At 35.0% G+C, this 19,924-nt stretch overlaps 1 protein-coding gene across 2 annotated transcripts in view; it reads right to left on the bottom strand.

The window, feature by feature from the left end:
- Positions 1-19,924, bottom strand: part of DIAPH3 (diaphanous related formin 3) — a 230,889-nt gene that overhangs the window by 175,123 nt on the left and 35,842 nt on the right. For both annotated transcript variants that reach the window (XM_061457257.1, XM_061457256.1), the window contains 8 exons: positions 18,116-18,246; positions 14,441-14,515; positions 14,281-14,350; positions 13,754-13,890; positions 13,166-13,271; positions 1,206-1,316; positions 661-779; positions 395-511 (listed from right to left, as the gene is read on the bottom strand). In XM_061457257.1, the coding sequence (XP_061313241.1) occupies positions 395-511; positions 661-779; positions 1,206-1,316; positions 13,166-13,271; positions 13,754-13,890; positions 14,281-14,350; positions 14,441-14,515; positions 18,116-18,246 (866 nt within the window). The remainder of the gene's footprint in view (positions 1-394; positions 512-660; positions 780-1,205; positions 1,317-13,165; positions 13,272-13,753; positions 13,891-14,280; positions 14,351-14,440; positions 14,516-18,115; positions 18,247-19,924) is intronic.

Raw genomic sequence — 19,924 nt, 5'->3', positions numbered from 1 at the left:
TATAAAGTGCACTTCCGTGCATACCTGGTTTTGATCTTTGACTCAAAGTCACCAGAAAATTATAATGCTACTACCATGATTTATAGCCAATTAAGAGACCTGACCTAATCCCTTATACTTGCAGTCAACAAGGTTCAGATATCAACACAAATAGTTTTCTACATTTACATATGAAATTGTATCCTAAGCAGAGGAAACACGAACATATAGATGGCAATCTTATTCAGAGCTGATACTATGGAACATAAATTCACATAGGAATAATTAGGAACTACAATCTGCACAGAAAAAGATAAAGCTGCATTTATCATTACATTTACAGAAGAAATCTTCTATTAATGGACTGAATGGCAACAAACCCCATAATTAACATTTAGCATAGTATTAAACATACCGTATAAAATAATCATTCCTTATCAGCAAAAGATGTTGGAGAATAGAAAGAAAATATCCTTCAGCATTAGTGTCCTTAACTGTATTCCACACCATGTTGTAAACATCATTTACTTCAGTAAAAGTGTTAAGGAGAATAATAGCAAGGAAAAAAAAAGAAAAAATCAGACAAATATTGACTGGTAACATTTTGTAAACAAATTATACCAGAATGTCCTTTATACACTTAATTTTGTTCATGTTTCTTTGCAGATATCAAAAGGATATTCTAGTTCAGATCTAATATCTTCTAAACGGTGAGAGAATTCAATCATGTCTTCTTCTTTATGCTCATTGAAGACTTTCAACTGAATATCTAATGCTTCATTTTTTATACATTTCAATTGCTGCAAAGAAGAAATAGTAGGAAGGCTTGCAGAATTAGCATTTCCATATGAGGTAAATAAACCTTATCTTTTTAGTATCTTCCATAAGTCTATGGTATTTTTAAGTTTAAAATTACAAGAAAATGAGTTAAACACTTAAAAAGTAAACATGGCTTCAGCCTGGCTTAACAAGTGTCTGCACAGCAGTCTGTCATATGTTCTAAATCAGAATGCTAAAATGCTGAGGAATCAACAAAGCTCAGAGAGCACACTTCACCTTTTAATTCCTGTTTTAACAGTGATTCTCATATCTAACTGTTCATGCTCAGAGTTAATAAAATGCCCTTGAGAACAATTTATTAGAACTTGGTCTCCCATTCTCCCTCTCAAGCTCAAATAGACTAATAATTTAAATAGTAATGCAAAGTGAGACTAGAAGACTCTTACTGGCAATATCTCTTTCAATCCACTACGCATAAATTCATTTCTGATGTGAAGCCTAAAATCCAAGTCATCAGGAGATGTAATGAGAGCATTGATGAGCTGCATGCAAGCTACCTGTAACAGAGGAAATATTAAACTATTTTATTTCTTAGATTTCAATATGCATCACAGTCAAAAAGATTACAAACTACTAATTACATCATGTCAAATTAACAATCTACTGTAATCTTATAATTAAGACAGTTAAATTTCTTGTCAGCTACCTGAGCTATAAATAGCAAACACTGCTTTACAAATTTCCATAAAAATGAAAGTCCCTCACTCCGCTTAATTTTATACAAACAGCAAGTTCCTTTTAGTAAATGAACTTTAGCATATAGCTAATACCTTGATAAGTATAATTCTCAACATATAAAAATCAATGTAAACATACATAAGGTCTGAAGTGATGTTTCCTTACTATCATTTTTTTCCTCACTGCAAGACAGTCTTTATATTTGATGTTAGCAAAGAGTATAAAAAATTAACAAAAATATTAAGAAAATAAACAAATTCTAAGGCTAGAAACTGCAAAGCAATGAAATTCTGTTCCTGTTCTTTCTTCGTATTCTTTACATTGAGATCAATTAGATCATGGCCTAATAAGTAACAGTAAAAAACCCTACACATTAACAAGGAATAGATACATAGGGTGTGTTTTGCTTCAGAAAGGTATTGGCACTACATTACCAACAGTCAGTTTTAAATGAGATTAGTTAAATAGGAATATAGATAATAGAACCACAACCTTGACCATTCTGTCTTAAATATGTTCCCTTGAGACAGATCTTTCAGATTTCAAACTTCTTTAAAGTTATAAATAAGAAACAATCCTATTATCCTTCTCTGAACAACCCACTTGGAAAGCTGCTAAATTTATAGCAATCTGGGGCTTTAACTGTCACAGTGGCTTCTTCATCTTTGTAATGCCTGTCAGAACAACTGTTATGACACTTCTCCTCCCCGGAGTCTGTTATTTCCCTAATTTTATGCAATTTGATTCTACATGCATGTCTACAGCATTTTAAAAAACCTAAAGGAAAATATGACTTAATTAACTTGCCATTTATTTTTTTTCAAATCCTAGTAAAACCTTTGTATTACTCCTGGAGCCTGTTTCTGTATAGGTATGGTTTCTAAGAGTAACTCTAATATTTCTTTATTACTACTGAAGCATCATCCTACACTAGGTAACAAAAAGTGGTGCTAACACCCAAAAAAGGAAACCACAAATACCAAAATATAAATAAAAAGAACATACTTAGGCTTACCTATATCTGCACACAACAACAAAAATTTAAACCCACCAAAAATGCTCAGTCCACTCATAAAAAGTGAACTGAATAAAACCAATCTTAACAGCACCTAATAAGAAATTAGGACTCTACTGTTGCACAGACAAGTATTTCTGGAAACTGAAAAAGCTCTTCATATTCAATATTTAACTGTCATGTCCTTTACATTCTTATTTAGAATACATGTCCTTGTAGCTGTTATTTTTGCTAGTAACAGGCTAACATGCTTCCATACTCATCAGGCTTTATCGAGACTAGGCTCGCCTGCCTGTAGCTTTGTTTTGACTTATTTAGATGCATCAGGACTTGTCTCATAACAGAATGACTATCATCCTACTAGCTTTAGATTTTGCTTAGCCTTGTACAAGTTTGTGGCATAAAGTCTACTCTTTCATAACAGTTTCCTGTAACTAGCAGCTAGCCATATGGCCCTAAGTAAAATGCAGCATAGAAGAGTAGAAACATGCGATGTCTTGTGTTAGCACTACTGACAGTAGTTTGATTAGACCATTAAGACTTCATTTAGACTAACAACAAATTCTTGCCTCGGTCTAGAAGGTGTATTCTCTAGGCCCTCAACCTGCACAAGTTGCAGGGTCACAATGTGGCAGAGAGTGTGGATGCAACAAATAGTAGAAAATGCAGGCAAGCAAAACAGTTAAATTTTAGTGTAACAATACCTTACAGAATATATTCTCTTATTACCTAAATACAGGCTGTGTTCTTTATTTTTAAACCTTTTCATACTTGTTTTAGTATGGGTACACTTTACCAAACCATCCATTTTATCAGTATTTTTATTTTTCTACAGTAGCCATGATGAACATTTTGACTTCATCTAATTTTGATCTTTTTTTAGTTGAAACCTATTATACACCATCATCAATTTACCTCTTTGGAGTGCTTTCACTCAATTCCATTTTCTTGATTGAATTACCTCTGTCATTCAAATCCAGTAATTCAGCACATTGACAGATGCCATAAACACCTGTACTACTGTCAACATCAGTGAGGCATTTCAATAACTGTAGACTCCACTGGACAACATTATCGTACAGCCAATAATAAGGTACAGTACTGCAAGGTTACATTTACGTTTCAAATAAAGTCAAGCTCCATGTTGTTTGATTACAACAGAATTGAAACCTTTGGCATTGTCATCAGCAGTTTAAAACACAGTATATTCTCATGCAAACCTTTACGTGAATGGACTGCTAAGCAAGGAATCAGCATTTATCACACTTGATTTAAATTATCAATAAGGCAATCAGAGACTGAACAAAGTATGCTACTGTGAAAATCCTGATCAAAAGCAATCTAGTTTTATCTTTGAGACAGCAATGTAATTTTGATGAAAGGATGTCTACAGATGTAATTACTGCCAAATAAATAAAAAAAAAGGCATTTTCTTTTAATTTTCCAAATCAACAAGGTACACGTACAGATTTGCTACTGAAATAGCACAGAGTGAAGATATGACAATGAAAAGAAACACATCAGTAAAAAGTACTGCTGTTCCAGTAGTTTAGTCGAATTTGATCACATGGGAATTGAACTTCAGGTTATAAGCAGAATTTACTTTTGATTTCCTGGAATAAACAAGACAAAGACTGCTGCATTATGTTAACAATCTATTTCTATAATACAAAGACAAAGTAATAGTGAAAGTTCCAAAACAAAAGTCAACAAAAAGCGTGGTGAGAAAAGTTTATCCATGAAGCAAACACAGATCTAAGCAAGGCACTGTGTATGTATCTACCTTTGAAAAATTTGCTTTATGAAAACTTATGAAACCATAATTCAGTATCCAGCAGTTAGTATATAATATTTAAACTATACAATTGCAGTAATTTCAAATTATTCATTCACTTAGAAGTAAAGTGCAGCAAGATAGTTCTGTCCAGTGAACCTAAAAATCTATAAGGAAAACAACATGTTAAATTCTATCAAAAGGAGGAAACAAGCTTGTGAGCAGTTTATTAAACTGCAGTTTGGAAAGTTAGATTTTGGGGAAACATGTAAAAACCAAGAGGGGAAAAAAAAAAACCAAAACAACTCAAACTTGGTGAACAGCATTAGAGTAGCTTTTAAGAAAATTACTTTAATCAATAACCCAGGGAAGATTTAAGAACAAAGAAACTTTTTGCAATCCTAAACTCTGCAGTTGGAATAACAATATATTAATATTATCCTATGTTTGACAGTAAGTCAACGTTAAAAAAGTAGCAAGCTTAGTTCAACTAGTGTCTATGTAACAAACAGGAATAAACTTGGAGTTCTCAAGAGTTTGTCAAGACAACACAGTTCAAGCCTGAGATACCTACATTTACATGCCTCTATGTAGACAGATACCTATATGTAGTTATATGCATAGCTAAACTCCCATTCTTGTTAATCACAACTAGATTCTTCTTTAAAGCTTTTCTTTAAGATCTATGTTCTAAAATATCCTCTTTAAAATACACATGAAGTGACCAGGGCACTCTAAGATCGACTGTCTTTACTGACTAGGGACCCAAGTTATCAGCTTAAACATGAACACATATTGTAAAGAGTACCATTATGGTTGCTGCAATGTGTCCCATCTGGGTTACAAATGCCAGCCATTTGTTCCTGATCTACAAAGTGTCACGCTTTACTTCCATCTGTGTCTATTTGTTTAGTGAGAATGTCTCAATCACAAAAAGGCCTCAGAAAAACAAAGTCTGTCATGAGTTTTGTTGTGGTTTTTTTTGTTTGGTTTTGTTTTTTGTTTAGCTACAGAGGTACATGACTTTTGCTTAAAAATACCAGATTAGGATCTTATTACCTTGAAGTAGTGCTAAATCTGTTTAACAGCATGCTTAAAAACTCTGAAGAAACAGACTGGAATTTAGAATCATTAAATTACCAGAAAGTACTACTCACTTCAGATCACTAATCAAACCACAAGTTTGATTCTTACTTCCAGAGTGCAGCTACTAATCAAAGAAATGCCGTAGAAACAATGGATATAGTAATTTCTTCCACAGAAAGAGACCATCCATTCTCTAGTGATGCTAATAAAGGGTCACACCAAAGAAAACAGGGTCCAAAGAGTTAAAAAAAAAAAAAAAAGGAAGAAAGGAAGCTACAGGTGAGTAATTCTTTTCAAGTGATGGCCTCTATGTGCATTCATACTACACACAATTCCAAGGAGTATCCACTCATAATGGCTCATGTTCAGTGTTCCTAACTGAGGAAAAAACTGAAGAACAATTATCTCAAATGTAGCATCATTCCTTGACAAATCTCAAAGCACATAACACTTAAAATACCTGTGACACCTCAGTTGACAGCTCTATAAATGTCAACTCTTGGGACACAGAGCAATCAGTCATTGCTTGCACTCCAGATGAGTGGGCCCTAACTGCATTCTTTTACACTCAATTACCTTGGATAAGATTCTGTAAACAGACTGACAGCCTTTTGAATCTTCAGCCACGGACATAAGATAGGAAAGCTGTGTTCACATCAAAAAAGATGTTCCATCTTCAATACAAGAAGAGGTACTACTGCTGAGGTAGCATAACTATAGTAATGATAGGTAAATTAGCTTCCTAAGAATTCACAAGTCATTGTGAGCAAACATGCTGGGCAAATGGTTTATATCTAAAAGCAATTCATTAAAAGTTGTAGATGATGTAGGTGGAGGTTCTTGTCAGTCTGCACTTGAGAATATCCATGAAGAAATGAAATTATTTTCAGCTGTAACAGCAAAAGGCATATGATAATACACAGCTCTCTCGTGTACCTTCTAAAATTTTGCTGTGGTGCTGAGGAGTGCAATTTCTAAGTACTCTTTCCAGAACGGCACCTCTAACCTAGACAGTAGTTACATTTTGAGAGTATCCTTCTGTTTACAACAGGCATGCAGTGAAGGCATATAGACATTTTCTTTTCTTCAGGGACGAGCCAAAAGCAAAGTCTTCTCTTCATGCGGTAGTCCAGTTGGATGCTTCTTTTCCTTCTTCATCCCTACAGAACTTCAACTAAGTATAATCCATCTTGTTAGTTTTCAGAGAGCTTTCAGGTCTGCAAATATATTCCATATGAAATGTTTTTAAACACCCTGCTGTTACATGGTAGGGAAATCTACAATACTTTGTTTATCTAAGAGATGGGCATATATTGATGGACACACATATCTGGTAGTGACTTTTTCATTGATGATGATACAGTTCACTTGGAAAGTAAAAATTTTGAATACTTTCCTCCATGAGAAACTAGACCAATGAGATCAGATATATCCTCCTATGTGAAAAGTTACAGCTTCAAATTCCAGTCCTAACTGATGATGTCTATCCAGTCACAGGATGCATTTTCTGAGGATTCCACAGTCTGTACTTCAAACTTGCATTTCTCCCAGTTGACGACCAGGCAGGCCATACTTCATCCTTTTCTGGTGGAAAATGTCAGGTACATACCACTAGCTTTGAATAGCTTTTTCCTTGCATAAACAAGACAATCAATACTATGTGGCAAGTATCCTCTTATAACTTGCTCATTTGAATAAGAGGAACTGCACTAAGATTTCCTACTTCACTTTTCTCACTCTTACTCCAAATATGCTTTTGTAGAAAGGGCTCTAAAGATGCATATTTAAGTTAAATTCTGCTTGCCAGTATCAAATTGGCTGTAGATTTGGCTTTGGTATAGAAACTGTATCAGTGTTCACCAATTATTTACTGTTACTAATGACAAAAAATTCTCAGTAATGACTGAGATGTACCATCCAGATGCATGTACATTTACATGGATCTTGAACACTTGTCAGTCTCTACATTTGGATAAGGTGAGCTTTGCTCTAATTCATCCTATTACATACTCAGTGACGGAAAGGACGTCATTAGCATAGAGCAACCAAGACTCATTAAGTGATTCAGCTAACTAAAATATCACAGACTATACCATTTCACGTTATTAGATGAAAAAGAAAGATGAAATTTTATTCCCCGACAATGAAAAGTAGTATGAGGATAATGCAATCGATGAATAGACTTTTACTTTGTCACAAAAGCTCTTCTACTACAAGCATGAAACATCTGCAGGTTTCCACAGGGATGATCAATGTTAGTTTTTCAGGAACTTAATTGGAAAAGGAGGAATTGCACCTTGCTTCAACATCGTACCTGTTCTCAGTTCTAACTGGAAAAATTAAACGGAGCTGCCATCTGCAACAAGAACTCTACACAAAAGCAGCACTCTTCCACTAGTTAAATCGCCTGTTTAGTAGACAGTGAGGAAAGATGATAATTAGAAAGTAGAAGCATTCATTTGATTCTCCATGAAGCGTAAGAACTGTACAACACAAAATTTGTTGTTCCGGTTGTCTTAAAATATATCAAAATGGGTTGTGTCAGAAGAGCTGTGACATGTGACATGAACAACCAACATATTAGAATTTTTCAGCTGATATCCGAAGTATAGAAGACACCAGATTACCCTGAGCATATTTTCTCAAGCTCAGGCTTAAAATGTTAAACTATGTTTACTTTTAACAAATCCAGAAACTCAGTATTACTCCAGGCTATAGTTAGTATAGTCTCAAACTAAGGTCAAACCAATCTTGTCTTTAACCAAAAATATTAAGGTATGCTTTCCACAGCTTTGGATTTTATAAAAGGTAAAAGGGAAGATATAGTTAGGTTTAAAAAAAAAAAAAGTAGATACACAGAGCTTTCACTGAAAATAAAAATAAAAATAAAAAAAATCGGTATATGGAGGCCTTTTATACACGCAGCCTTCAAGTAGCAGAAATGTTAGGCAATTCAAAACTGAAAAGGTCAGTCGTTAGTGTCAAGCTGAACTGCCACACAGCAAGCCTACATATATCAAGCTGGTAATCAAAGCAAGTATGCCAAGTAACTGACAACTGTAAACTTTTGTTTCATTAAAACACTGTCAAATTAACCACCAGGTCAATAGCACTGTTATAAAAGTTTACAACTGATTCACATGAGCAACCTTGATTTTTCCGGTTTTAAAAAAGAAATCTGGCAAACATTTGTGAAGTCTCAAAAAGATAAAGAGCCTTTCAGTGGAAAGAACATGTTCAAATATAAGTTTTAGCTCAAAAAAAGAGAGCTTTCAGCAGACATTTCTGTGTCTGCACAAGATACACATAGCAAAATGTTACCCATTTTCAGGAACTTTAGGGCAACACTCTCAGTGAAGCCAAATTAATATATTTAGCTTAAGTATTGCAATTGCAACATTTAGAGTGAATTCTCAATTTCAACAATGTTCCTATCTTCTATTTAAGAGGATAGCAAAACACCAAATGGAGGTATAGCACAAACACAAGAAGGGGTACCTGGTAGAAAAGTACTTGTTTAATATCTGAGTTGTAGTCCCATGAAAATAAAAGCTGTTACTGCACAGTTAAGAATTCAGCTAAAGTTTTCTGTGCTAACTGCGTTATCTAATCAGCAGCTTTCACTAATAGACTCGAGCATTGCTGTGAACAGTGAGTATGAAAGGACTCATATATATAAAAAAGATCTAAGAGGTTAGAGATAATCAGTCATGACCTTTTTGTCCCTGCATATCAATTGTCTCAACTGCCATTAAAACTGCTATCTACCTTTGTCTTAAAAGGGCTTCTTTACCAGCAACTGTTCACAGGGGATTAAAATTTCTCAAGTAAATTCCCCAAAAGAGCTACTATCTGATCACCTTCAGCATGATGAAGCACCGACATGGACAGTGGGATTGAGTGCACCCTCAGCAAGTTTGCCGATGACACCAAGCTGTGTGCTTCGGTTGATACGCTCGAGGGAAGGAATGCCATCCAGAGGGACATCGACACGCTTGTGAGGTGGGCGGATGACAACCTTATGAAGTTTAACCATGACAAGTGCAAGGTCCTACACCTGTGTCGGAGCAATCCCAGGCACAGCTACAGGTTGGGAAGAGAAGAGATTCAGAGCAGCCCTGCAGAGAAGGACTTGGGGGTGTTGGTTGATGAGAAAATGAACATGAGCCGACAGTGTGCGCTTGCAGCCCAGAAAGCCAACCATATCCTGGGCTGCATCAAAAGGAGCATGACCAGCAGGTCAAAGGAGGTGATCCTGCTCCTCTGCTCTCGGGAGACCTCACTTGGAGTACTGTGTGCAGTTCTGGTGTCCTCAACATAAAAAGGACATGGAACTGTTGGAACAAGTCCAGAGGAGGGCCACGAGGATGATCAGGGGACTGGAGCACCTCCTGTATGAAGACGGGCTGAGGAAGTTGGGGCTGTTCAGCCTGGAGAAGAGAAGGCTGCGTGGAGACCTCAGAGCAGCCTTCCAGTATCTGAAGGGGGCCTACAAGGATGCTGGAGAAGGACTCATCAGGGCTGTAGTGACAGGACAAGGGGTAACGCGTTCAAACTTAAACAGAGGAAGTTTAGACTGGATATAAGAAGGAAATTCTTTCCTGTTAGGGTGGTGAGGCACTGGAATAGGTTGCCCAGGGAGGTTGTGAATGCTCCATCCCTGGCAGTGTTCAAGGCCAGGTTGGACGAGGCCTTGGGTGAGATTGTTTAGTGTGAGGTGTCCCTGCCCATGGCAGGGGGGTTGGAACTAGATGATCTTAAGGTCCTTTCCAAGCCTAACTATTCTATGATTTTCCAATCCTAACTATTCTATGATTCTATGATCTGCAAGACATATAGTTCTAGAAAGGCCTTATATTTTTATTTAATTTTTTAAAGGGAGAAAAGGGGTGAAATGCCCATTTGGGTACCCATCAGGGTAAAGTGAGAAGCACACAGAATTAATTTTTTTACTTATTGCTTCAAACAAAGTAAGGGACTGCTTTGAAAGGCAGTTTTCACATGGTTTCTTAACTCTAAGCAAAGGGAATTAGAGACAGTTTTTCTACTGGTACTAAAACTATACACTTTTGGAAGCCTCATACTCATAACAAAAAGTTGTTAATTTCAGAACTGTGAATACCTGTAAGCTACTACAAAATACTCAGAAGTACTACCCTACATAGTATTAAAGTTTACACATTTTATATAAGTGCAGTGATGGATGTGGAAGTTCTCAAAACCTTTTGCATTTTAGTAGGGAAAGCAGCATTTTTCCCTTCTGAATCAAAATTGATAGCCATATTCATGCCAAACAAAGAATAAAGCTGCTTAACCAATACAAAGAGACACTGAACTACCATTATTCAACACTAAAACTAATTTCTGTATTTGGACTTTACCATTCTTTGGTTATATTTAAAATAACATTTTCTTAATATATATTATATAGATTTTTTCCTTATTGATGATACTAAAACAATGGAATTAAGCGTAACAGACAATGAAACTTTAATATTTTTATTTCTCAGGTTGATCAAATAGGAACAAAAGTACCAAGCAAGTAAACTGAGAAGGACTAAAAAACATGCAAAAAAAAAAAAAAAAAAAACCCCTTGATGGAGTGAGACAAATGTTATATAGTCCTGAAAGTCTGACATGCCCAAGCTTGCATGCCTGGCTCAAATTCATACTGCCTAATATCAAGGATACCAAAATATGAGCCAAAGACATCATACTGAATAGGAACTTGTTAACTGAACATCATTCACTTTGAAATCTAAATGAAACAGAAACCGCAGTGAGAAGAGAAATATGAGACCATATATTTAGATTTAATACTGTAGAACTGCAATGATTCATGCAAAAATACCTAAGGTAAAGGCCTACAAGAAATGTGCATCCAATCTGGAAAATACAGACTCAAGAGCCTTGGAAAACAGGAAATACATTGTCTTACAGTCTATACTTCTGCAGTCCCTTTCCAGTCACACTACAACTGTAGCTCAAAGCTTTTTCTTTCTCTCCTTGCTGATCTTAATTCTAGGCTGATCCTTACACAAATCTCTCCAGCCCCAAATTAAAAATTACTCTACAGTTCTCCTTTCCTGCTCCACTCCAGCCTTGCCAATACAAGGTCTCCTTTTTGATCCCTAATGGCAATTACTATGATTTTCAACACAGTAAATACATTATGCACACAAGGGAGGAAAAAAAAAAGACCAAAAAAAAAGACAAAAAAAAAGACAAATCTTTCTGCACTAAGCCAGAACCAACACCACCTGTATGAAGACAATACCAAGCTGATCCACTTTTAAAAACAAACAACAAATGAAATACAAGAACAAACAAAATATCCTACATTTCACCCCTTGCTGGGGGAGAGCCTACTTGGCCCTGAAGTTGACTGTTAAAGGTTCCTAAGCGACTTTGACTATCACTGTTGGTAATAGAGTACAATATGCATTATAGTAATTTGAAATCTTCAAGGTTGATGCAAAGGAAGGAACTAGAGAATTCATAAATGGTTTGATTTTGTTTTCATTCAAAACTCTTTAACCGGGTGCAAAAAGCCTATGCTGAGATAAACAAACATTTACAGAACTTAATGAATAGAGAAGAAAAAAATTATATATTTCAATTAGAGGATTATCCTTCCCTCAGTTATGAGCTCACTGAGCAAATTACACCATGGCTATGAATTCATACTGTAAGACAACTAAGCAGTAACTCAAAGCTGAATTTGTCCTATCATAGCAACTGAGCCCAGCTTCAGCTATGACAATAATATTAAATAAAAACCTATTGGCTCAGGACAGAGACATGTTCAAAGTCAAGTAGGACAGGGCTTTGAGCAGCCTGATCAAGTGAAAGATGCCCACTCATGGTAGGGGGAGGTTTGGACCTTTAAAGGTCCCTTTCAAGACAATCCATTCTATGATTACAAGATAGAAGGTGTAAGACAGGAGGGACAATTTTTCAAAATATATTCCCATCAGTATTGGCATAATTCAGCTACAAATGATTCTCCTCTACCTTCAAGTACTTCTTTATGGTTAGCTTTTCTCTGAGACAAATGAGACAAACAGCAATCTTTACTGTCAGACTTGGACTTTTTAATACAAGGTGACAGTGAAGTAACACAATCATTTCTTTCTAACTTGAGATTCATCTTATACTATTTTTGTAATATTCATAAACAATGGCAATTATGAACAGTGTTCAGTTCAACTAATTACATGAAAATCAGTACAACGTAAATATTTACACTCTCAGACCAATCATTTATAATCATCACTCAAATACACCATAATACTTTGTGCCTTTCTGCACAAACTGAAACAAACTGAAAATAAGGTGAGGGATTTCTTTCCTCAGATTCTCTGCTCCAATTTTATGAAATCATCAAGTGGGCATGAGGGACAGATTTCCCACGGATTTAAACATCGATTATAAAAAGTACTTGCCTAAAAACTTGCTTTTTTACTGTCATTAATCTTTAAGTTTCAGCAAATATTGCCAGAAGTGAGATAATCTTTTGCAAACAAATATACATTCAAATTTAAGTCCCAAAGTCTGCAATATTTAGGTAAATAGATATCAACAAAGGAACTTAAAACACTCCACTGTTTCTCAACACTGAATCTTCCTATGACACATTTTTAAAAGTTAACATTATATACAACATTTTGAAATTAGACCTTCATTTGAAAAAGTATTCCTCCTTCTTTTTATTGTAACAACATGTTCAGTAAGGAAAAATAACTGATTTTAATTATACTTGTTACAGAGGTCTGTGAAAAAAATTTGCTTACTTGCAGCTGAACTGAGTTATCCTGAAGGCCTTCTACAATAGGAGAGAATCTATCAACATTCTTTTCTTCTGCTGCTGCTGTTATAGCTTCCAAAATTTTTTCAAGGCTGTAAGAGAAGAAAAGCATTTCTTTCAGGAGAGAGATATAACCTTGCTGTTCATTTCTTATTTGTATTCAGAGTATTAAAGTATTCACCTGCCTAAATTTTTTGCATTCAAATTTAGGAGGCTTAAGCATTATTTGTTTCCTTTGGAGACTTCCATAGCCAAAAAATTACTTACTGGATTACAGTGGTTAATGGACCTTTAAAAGTAATGCTAAAAAAATTCAATCAAAAGAATGGCTGCATAACTACTTCCATTTAACCAGTAGATCCACATGTCAAAAAGAAAACTCTTATTGATATGACCATAATAAAAAAAAAATAAAAAAAAAAAATCAGAGACAAAGGTGTTCAGAAAACTGACAATATAGCACAGGTATTAATTTCACTCTGAAGCTGAAAACTTTTGCTTTTCATTCAGATATAACTATAATATTGGATATTGTAAAATTATGTTACTATTTCAGGCTAAATACATTACTTACATGTTTTCGTCTCCAACAATGCACATTGCAGATAAGAGTTTAACTATATCCGTCATCATGTTAGCTTGCCTGGGATCAATTGCTTTGATCAACAAGAGAAGGCTCCTCTCTTCTCCTAGAATTCTTTCCAATCCATACTAAACAACAGAAAATCAGTTGTAAGGAGAGTTGGATGGAATCCAAATAACTGTATTGAATATCTAGTATAAGACAGCGACAGTTCCCTCAAGTAAATATTTCAAATGACATTCAAGTCTGTCAAACACCCAAGCAAAAAAGTTGAAGGAGAGCAAAGTCCCAGTTGGGTCACTTACTCTGTAATAAGGGCAGACATCAGGATCAAAAATTCACATTATTATCCCAGTATACTTCTAGGGAGAGAAAGTGGAAGCAGAAAGGACTTCAAAAAACAGCTGACCAACATACCTCTTTCTCCAGATTAAACATAGGTTTATACCCATTGAACATGTATATTATCTGATTGAACTATGGTAATTTATATTTCCAGATTAAATAAAATCCCCTACCTTATTATTCATGAAGGCTCTCAAACACTGTATAACCTTATGCTGACTCCTCTTCACAACTTTGTCTTGGCTGAATAAATAAAAATAAAATAAAAAAGTGTAATTAAATGCTGTTTACTTATTAAGAAAAGCTAACAATTTTATCTGAAATGATCCTTACTTTTTTGTATCAACCAATCTTTCCAAAACATCCAACAGCAGCCCTAGACCTTCTCGGCCAAAGTTTTCAACCCAGCTAGGGAGAAAGAAAAAAAGAAATTAGAAAGAATTGACATTTAAAAGGACTAATCACAATGAATGAGAATTGTCAGAATAAGAGCAGTATAACTGGATCAATTTAAAACCCCAAACAGACACTCAACGGAATATTAAGAGGCATTACATCCACTCACAGATGCAACTAGATAACCTTGACTTAAAAATATTAAATACTTACAGTAGCCATTATATTTTAATTTTTAAATTGACAATTATGCATTCTTTGGCACAGAATTGTAATTGAGAAACCCTTGCAAAGGAAGGGGAGAAAAGCAACATACAGGATCTCCTGTAAATGTCAGGATCTAACCATAAGTGGAAGGCAGGAAAAACCTAAAGGAATTGCAGAAGTGGCTGCCTGAAATACTAATCCGTAGGAATGTCTCCAAGTGAACACAACAAAAAATTTAAGATTTCAGCTATTGCCAAAGCTATTTTTTGGTGAGCTTAGACCTTGGCATGTTGTTTCTACATGAGACAGCTGCTTCAGCTGTATTACAGCCTCTGCACTGTTTTCTGTTTTGCATATTTACAGACCATTGTACACATTGGGTAAAACTTATGTATCACCACTTTTGATTAGTAACCAGAATATTTAGATACTCCTATAATGGTGTGGCCTTACTAGTGACAAATAATAAGCTGTTCTGTTGGAAATAACACAAGGGAGATGCAATAGCTCTTTTGAAATACAGAAGACTTTGATTCAATCCTATGATGGGATTAGAACAGTTCTTCATACCTGAGAGATACAGATCTGTAATGGACTTAAAAATTACAGGAAGAAAGAATCAGATCAGATGCCTTTATCTGTTTGCCCCTAAAAGTAAATATATATGAAAATAGATTTTGTCCGTCCTGGATGGGTGCTTTGTTCCGAAACCGATTAGGCAAATAACTGTCAATTGGTTTTGATGTAACCAGCCAAATCTGACCTAAAGATAACCCTACAAGACATTTTTTATCACATTGCAGTTGAGAATGATCAAGTGCCTATATCAGTGAGTGCATTTTACCTTTGAGGCTTTCTTTTTATACCGATGGAAAATAAACACTATGTTTTGCAGTAGGCCATAGATTTCAGCATATTTTTCTAAGTACCAGGACCAAACTATTTAATATCACTTAATTCAGATTTTCTCTGTGAACTAAAAACACATTTTATAAAAATGACTAATTGGAAACAATGTTGTAGAACCAGTTCTTGCATTAGAAACTGAAATGTCAACAAGATTAAAAAGTTAAAGTATAGCAATTGGAAAACCAGCAAAAACCCCTAGATTATATATTGTCAAAAAGATTACAGCCCACAGGTGTTAAGATTGCTGGGCTAGATGTAAATTTAATTCTCATCCTGTTAAAAAAAAAGCATAGATTTATTCTTATTATATGTGCACAAAATAAAATCCGAGAGTCTCATCAATTATCTCTTATTGTCCACATGATATGAAGCTGGACTTAAAAATAATCATGGATTTATAGCAGCTGGACTAGAGTTCAGTATTTATGTGCCAAAGCGAGTTCTTACTCAAAAGTCTGGCTGCTAATAGGAAAATCAAAGTCACTAATACGTACGTCCAATGAACACCAACTGTTGTTACTCATTAGAAAGAAAGAGGCATGGTTTAAAGATGTTTACGCCACACATTTTTTTTATGAAGAACAGTATGCCATTGTTACTTTTTTTGCTATTTTTCTATATAAGCCCTACAGATGAACTCAGGTTTTTACTAAGGCTATTTTAAGATGCTCTGTTTAAGCCTAGTGAGGTCTATCTACCAGTCTTTTCCAGCATCACTCAATGCACCAGAAGACTGTTTCAGAACTGTTCTACTTGTTGCAATCCTGGGCTATTCTTAGGCCATATATCCATTAGCTTAATAACAAGTTTCACTCCAATCCAACCATTACAGATCTTTTACACTTCTTTCTCCTTAATGCTTCAAACTGAAGTTAAATTATAAATTGTGGTCACATTAGAACTTAGATTCAACTGTCAAATTTTCTCCCTACCATAGTATATATTTCACTGAACAAGGGTAAAGCCAGTGTTGCAATCTAGAACTATTTTATCAATAAGTTAAGGAAACTGAGCTCTCAAAACTATCAGTGTAATACTTTGATATCAACAATGCATCATAATCTTTCTAGCATGCTTTGAAGTTTTGACATAAAATACACTAAGCTTCTGAAAATGAAAACAGAATTAGCACCTCACCAAGCTCATGGGGCTTGGCTTTTTTGGGAGGAGGAGGTTTAACTTTTCCTTTGGTGTGTGGCAAAGTGGCAGCAAAGCGGAATCCCATCCAAAAAAAGAAAAACTATCCAGTCATATAAACAACAGAGAAGAGATTGCTCTAAAACTTCAACTGTCACACATTTTGTGTTTCTATTTACAGACAAGTACTAGCAAGCAAAAGTTTTTGTTAAATCAACATATGTGTAAATAAATGAAAAAAAAACCAAAATGTCTCTGGGGTTTGGGTTTTGTTTTTTAATTTTATCCCCGGGGTGGGGAGGGATGTGGTCTTAGTGAGGTTTGTTTGTTTTTCTGTTTTGGGGTTGTTTGGGATTATTTTTTTTGTGTGTGAGGTATATTTGGATTGTTTTTCGCTTTTTAAATAAAGGAGAAAAAACGAAGTGTACCAAAAATTGGTTTCCCATTCCTGGAAGAAGTATATCTTCTGTAAAACCCTCTATCAGAATAATTCTGGTTAATGTAAGGCGTGTTTCTTCCTACTTGAACCACTGCATATTCCAAATAAAATAATCCAATTCCAAAACAAATTAATAGAAGGAAAGAAGCAACCGCCCATACAGAAGATCCACACCAACAACTCTGCTAGGCCAGATGCAGAAAGAAGTTGTCAAATCCTTTTTTAATCACATCCCACCATAGGCAACCCTGAAATTTCCTTTGCATTTTTTTTAACTAAACACAAAACAGTTTCCAAAAATCATGTGCTCAACAACTGGCTTAAATAGGAACTCTAAAACAAAAGGTTGAAAAGAATAGGAAAAAAAAATAAATGTATAATTTATTAAAAAAAAAGTCAGCATCTACAAATCAAACTGCATGGATCAAATCAAAACTTCACATAAAGATTGATAACGGTGTTAGATTTATAACTACTGAAGAGTTAGACTTCTTTAAAAAAAAGCACAGGGAAACTAAACTATCTTCTGTATAGATAAACCCCACAGATATAGCAAAGATCACTAGAAGGCAAGGAAGAAAGCCTAAAGCTCACTGGACAGAAGGAGCACACAATTAAACCAAAAAATAACTTAGAGCTGTTTAGCTATATGACTATTTGATCACAAAACAAAGTGAACTGTTCTGCTCTACACTTGCTTTACATTTTCTTCACATTATCTTGTACATATTAGTGAACTCTACCAGAAAAAAGATCTACAGAAGATACATACTAAAAGCAAAAGCGTACAATCATTCACTAATGCATATACATTTATTAACTAAAATCTTGAAACCTATACATCTACAGATCCGTTAATTTTAATTCATTAAGAAATAAAGAACATAATTAATCTTTGCAATGTGTATTAATGATGTTACCTGACAGGATTACTAGTCAAGGACACACGAAGAGATTCTAGGCAAGTGACTAGTCTTTCCTCTGTTAACCCAGATTTTAAGTCTTGAATAAACTCTTGGGGTGAAATCTTTCGACTGCTCTTAAGGCTTCCCTGAAATGCAGAAAATACATTCACATTTTACTTGGCACATATAGAACTTGAATAGATTAGTAATGGCTAAACTTTATTTCTGTTCCTTGAAAAAACTGGGAGGGGGAGAGGGGGAGAGAAAATAGGTATATAATTTAGTCCTAAACCTGTAGGTGTGTCCATATAATATATATGCTAAATTCTGACTAAATGTTGTCAATTTATGAACAGATTTATAATCAGTAGTCAAAAGCAGCAGGCATCAAATGTAGAAATGTATCATCATGCACACTCACTGAAATGCATTTTTTGTAATGAATGGATTCTGTTTATGAGTCTTAATTTTCAGTACTCAACAGAAGAAAAAACAACTCTGAGGTGCTCTGAAGACATCACAGGGCACGTGTCCAGAAGGGCGACTGCAGTCATAACAGAATACAGAGGAAAGAACCAGTGCAACCGAAGAGTACTCAGGATGTTACCACAAAAACCTGAGTTCTTGTAGACACTCTTTTAAAAGGCTTTTCCCTTAAAGGTCCTCCAGATGAGGAGTATATGAGACTGGGATTATAAAAACAGATTAGCTTTGGCTGTAATAGCTAAAGCAAAATAACTTGAAAATTAAAAATAATAGTAATAAAAAAAAGACTTCTTCAGAATCACTAAAGCTCCAAAAATAAATCACAGCTCCTCAGTTGTATTTGCCATCTGTGAGAATGCAGTACAACACAAATATGACTACTGATGCAGTAACATAAGGATATAACTCAACCTTCGGGCTTGGATTTTGCCTTATTTTTTAGGTTTTGCTCTTTTTGGCAGATGGGGAAGCAAATGAGGACATGGAAAACAGCAAGATAGAAATGAAAATGCAACAGGAAGTTAATGCAACACTGCAAAAGTAGTTTATAGCATTATAGGTTGAAAGACACTGGCTTTGATTCATCATAGCACCTGTATTGTCAAGCGTTGCTTAAAATAAATGGAAGATCTTCATAACTCTTCTGAAGGAAATATAGTATCCATGGTTGTAAATGAAACAATGGTTGAATTGAACTAAAGAAGCTTTATAATTTGCAATTAAAATGAGGAATCTAAGAAGCACTGACCCTATTATTAAGAGTATCCTCCTCCCCTTTATTTTTAAATATCAGCAAAGACAAAAAATTTGTAGATGGTTCAAAATAACAAGTCTATTCCATCTAACACCCATTTTCAACAAGAGAAGGATAGATATATTTTCTGCAGAATATATCTAAATTCTAAAAACAGAGGCACACAATGGGGTATACAACCTATTCTCTGACTTAATTCACTGGAATAACCCCTTTTTAGAGAATAGAAGCTCAACTATTCTGTCATATAGCACTAAAGAGAGATATGAAATAATACTTGATTACCTAGTGGCTTAAGTCAGGAATTGAAAATAATTAAGACTTGCAATGACATAACAACTTGACGTTATCCACTGTGAATGGTGAGGCAGTCTCATTATGTTATTATACAGAGCTTTATACAGAGGATGCTTTCTCTGTTTGGTAGATCCTCAAGAAGTGTTGAAAAAAAAGTTCTCATCCTGAAGTAAAAGATGATAAAACTGTTTCTAGCAGAGAAGTCATGTCAAAAACTGGCAAGAGAAGTTGCAACAGCAGAAGCACCTCGACAAGAGAAATGGGCAAAGGAATTTCAGGGAATGCTA

Source organism: Pezoporus flaviventris, unplaced genomic scaffold (genome assembly GCF_033815535.1).
Source record: "Pezoporus flaviventris isolate CSIRO_AGI_PZ_B2104156 unplaced genomic scaffold, CSIRO_AGI_Pfla_v1 ptg000025l, whole genome shotgun sequence".
Taxonomy (NCBI): Eukaryota; Metazoa; Chordata; class Aves; order Psittaciformes; family Psittacidae; genus Pezoporus; species Pezoporus flaviventris.
This window is presented reverse-complemented; position numbering and strand designations above follow the sequence as displayed.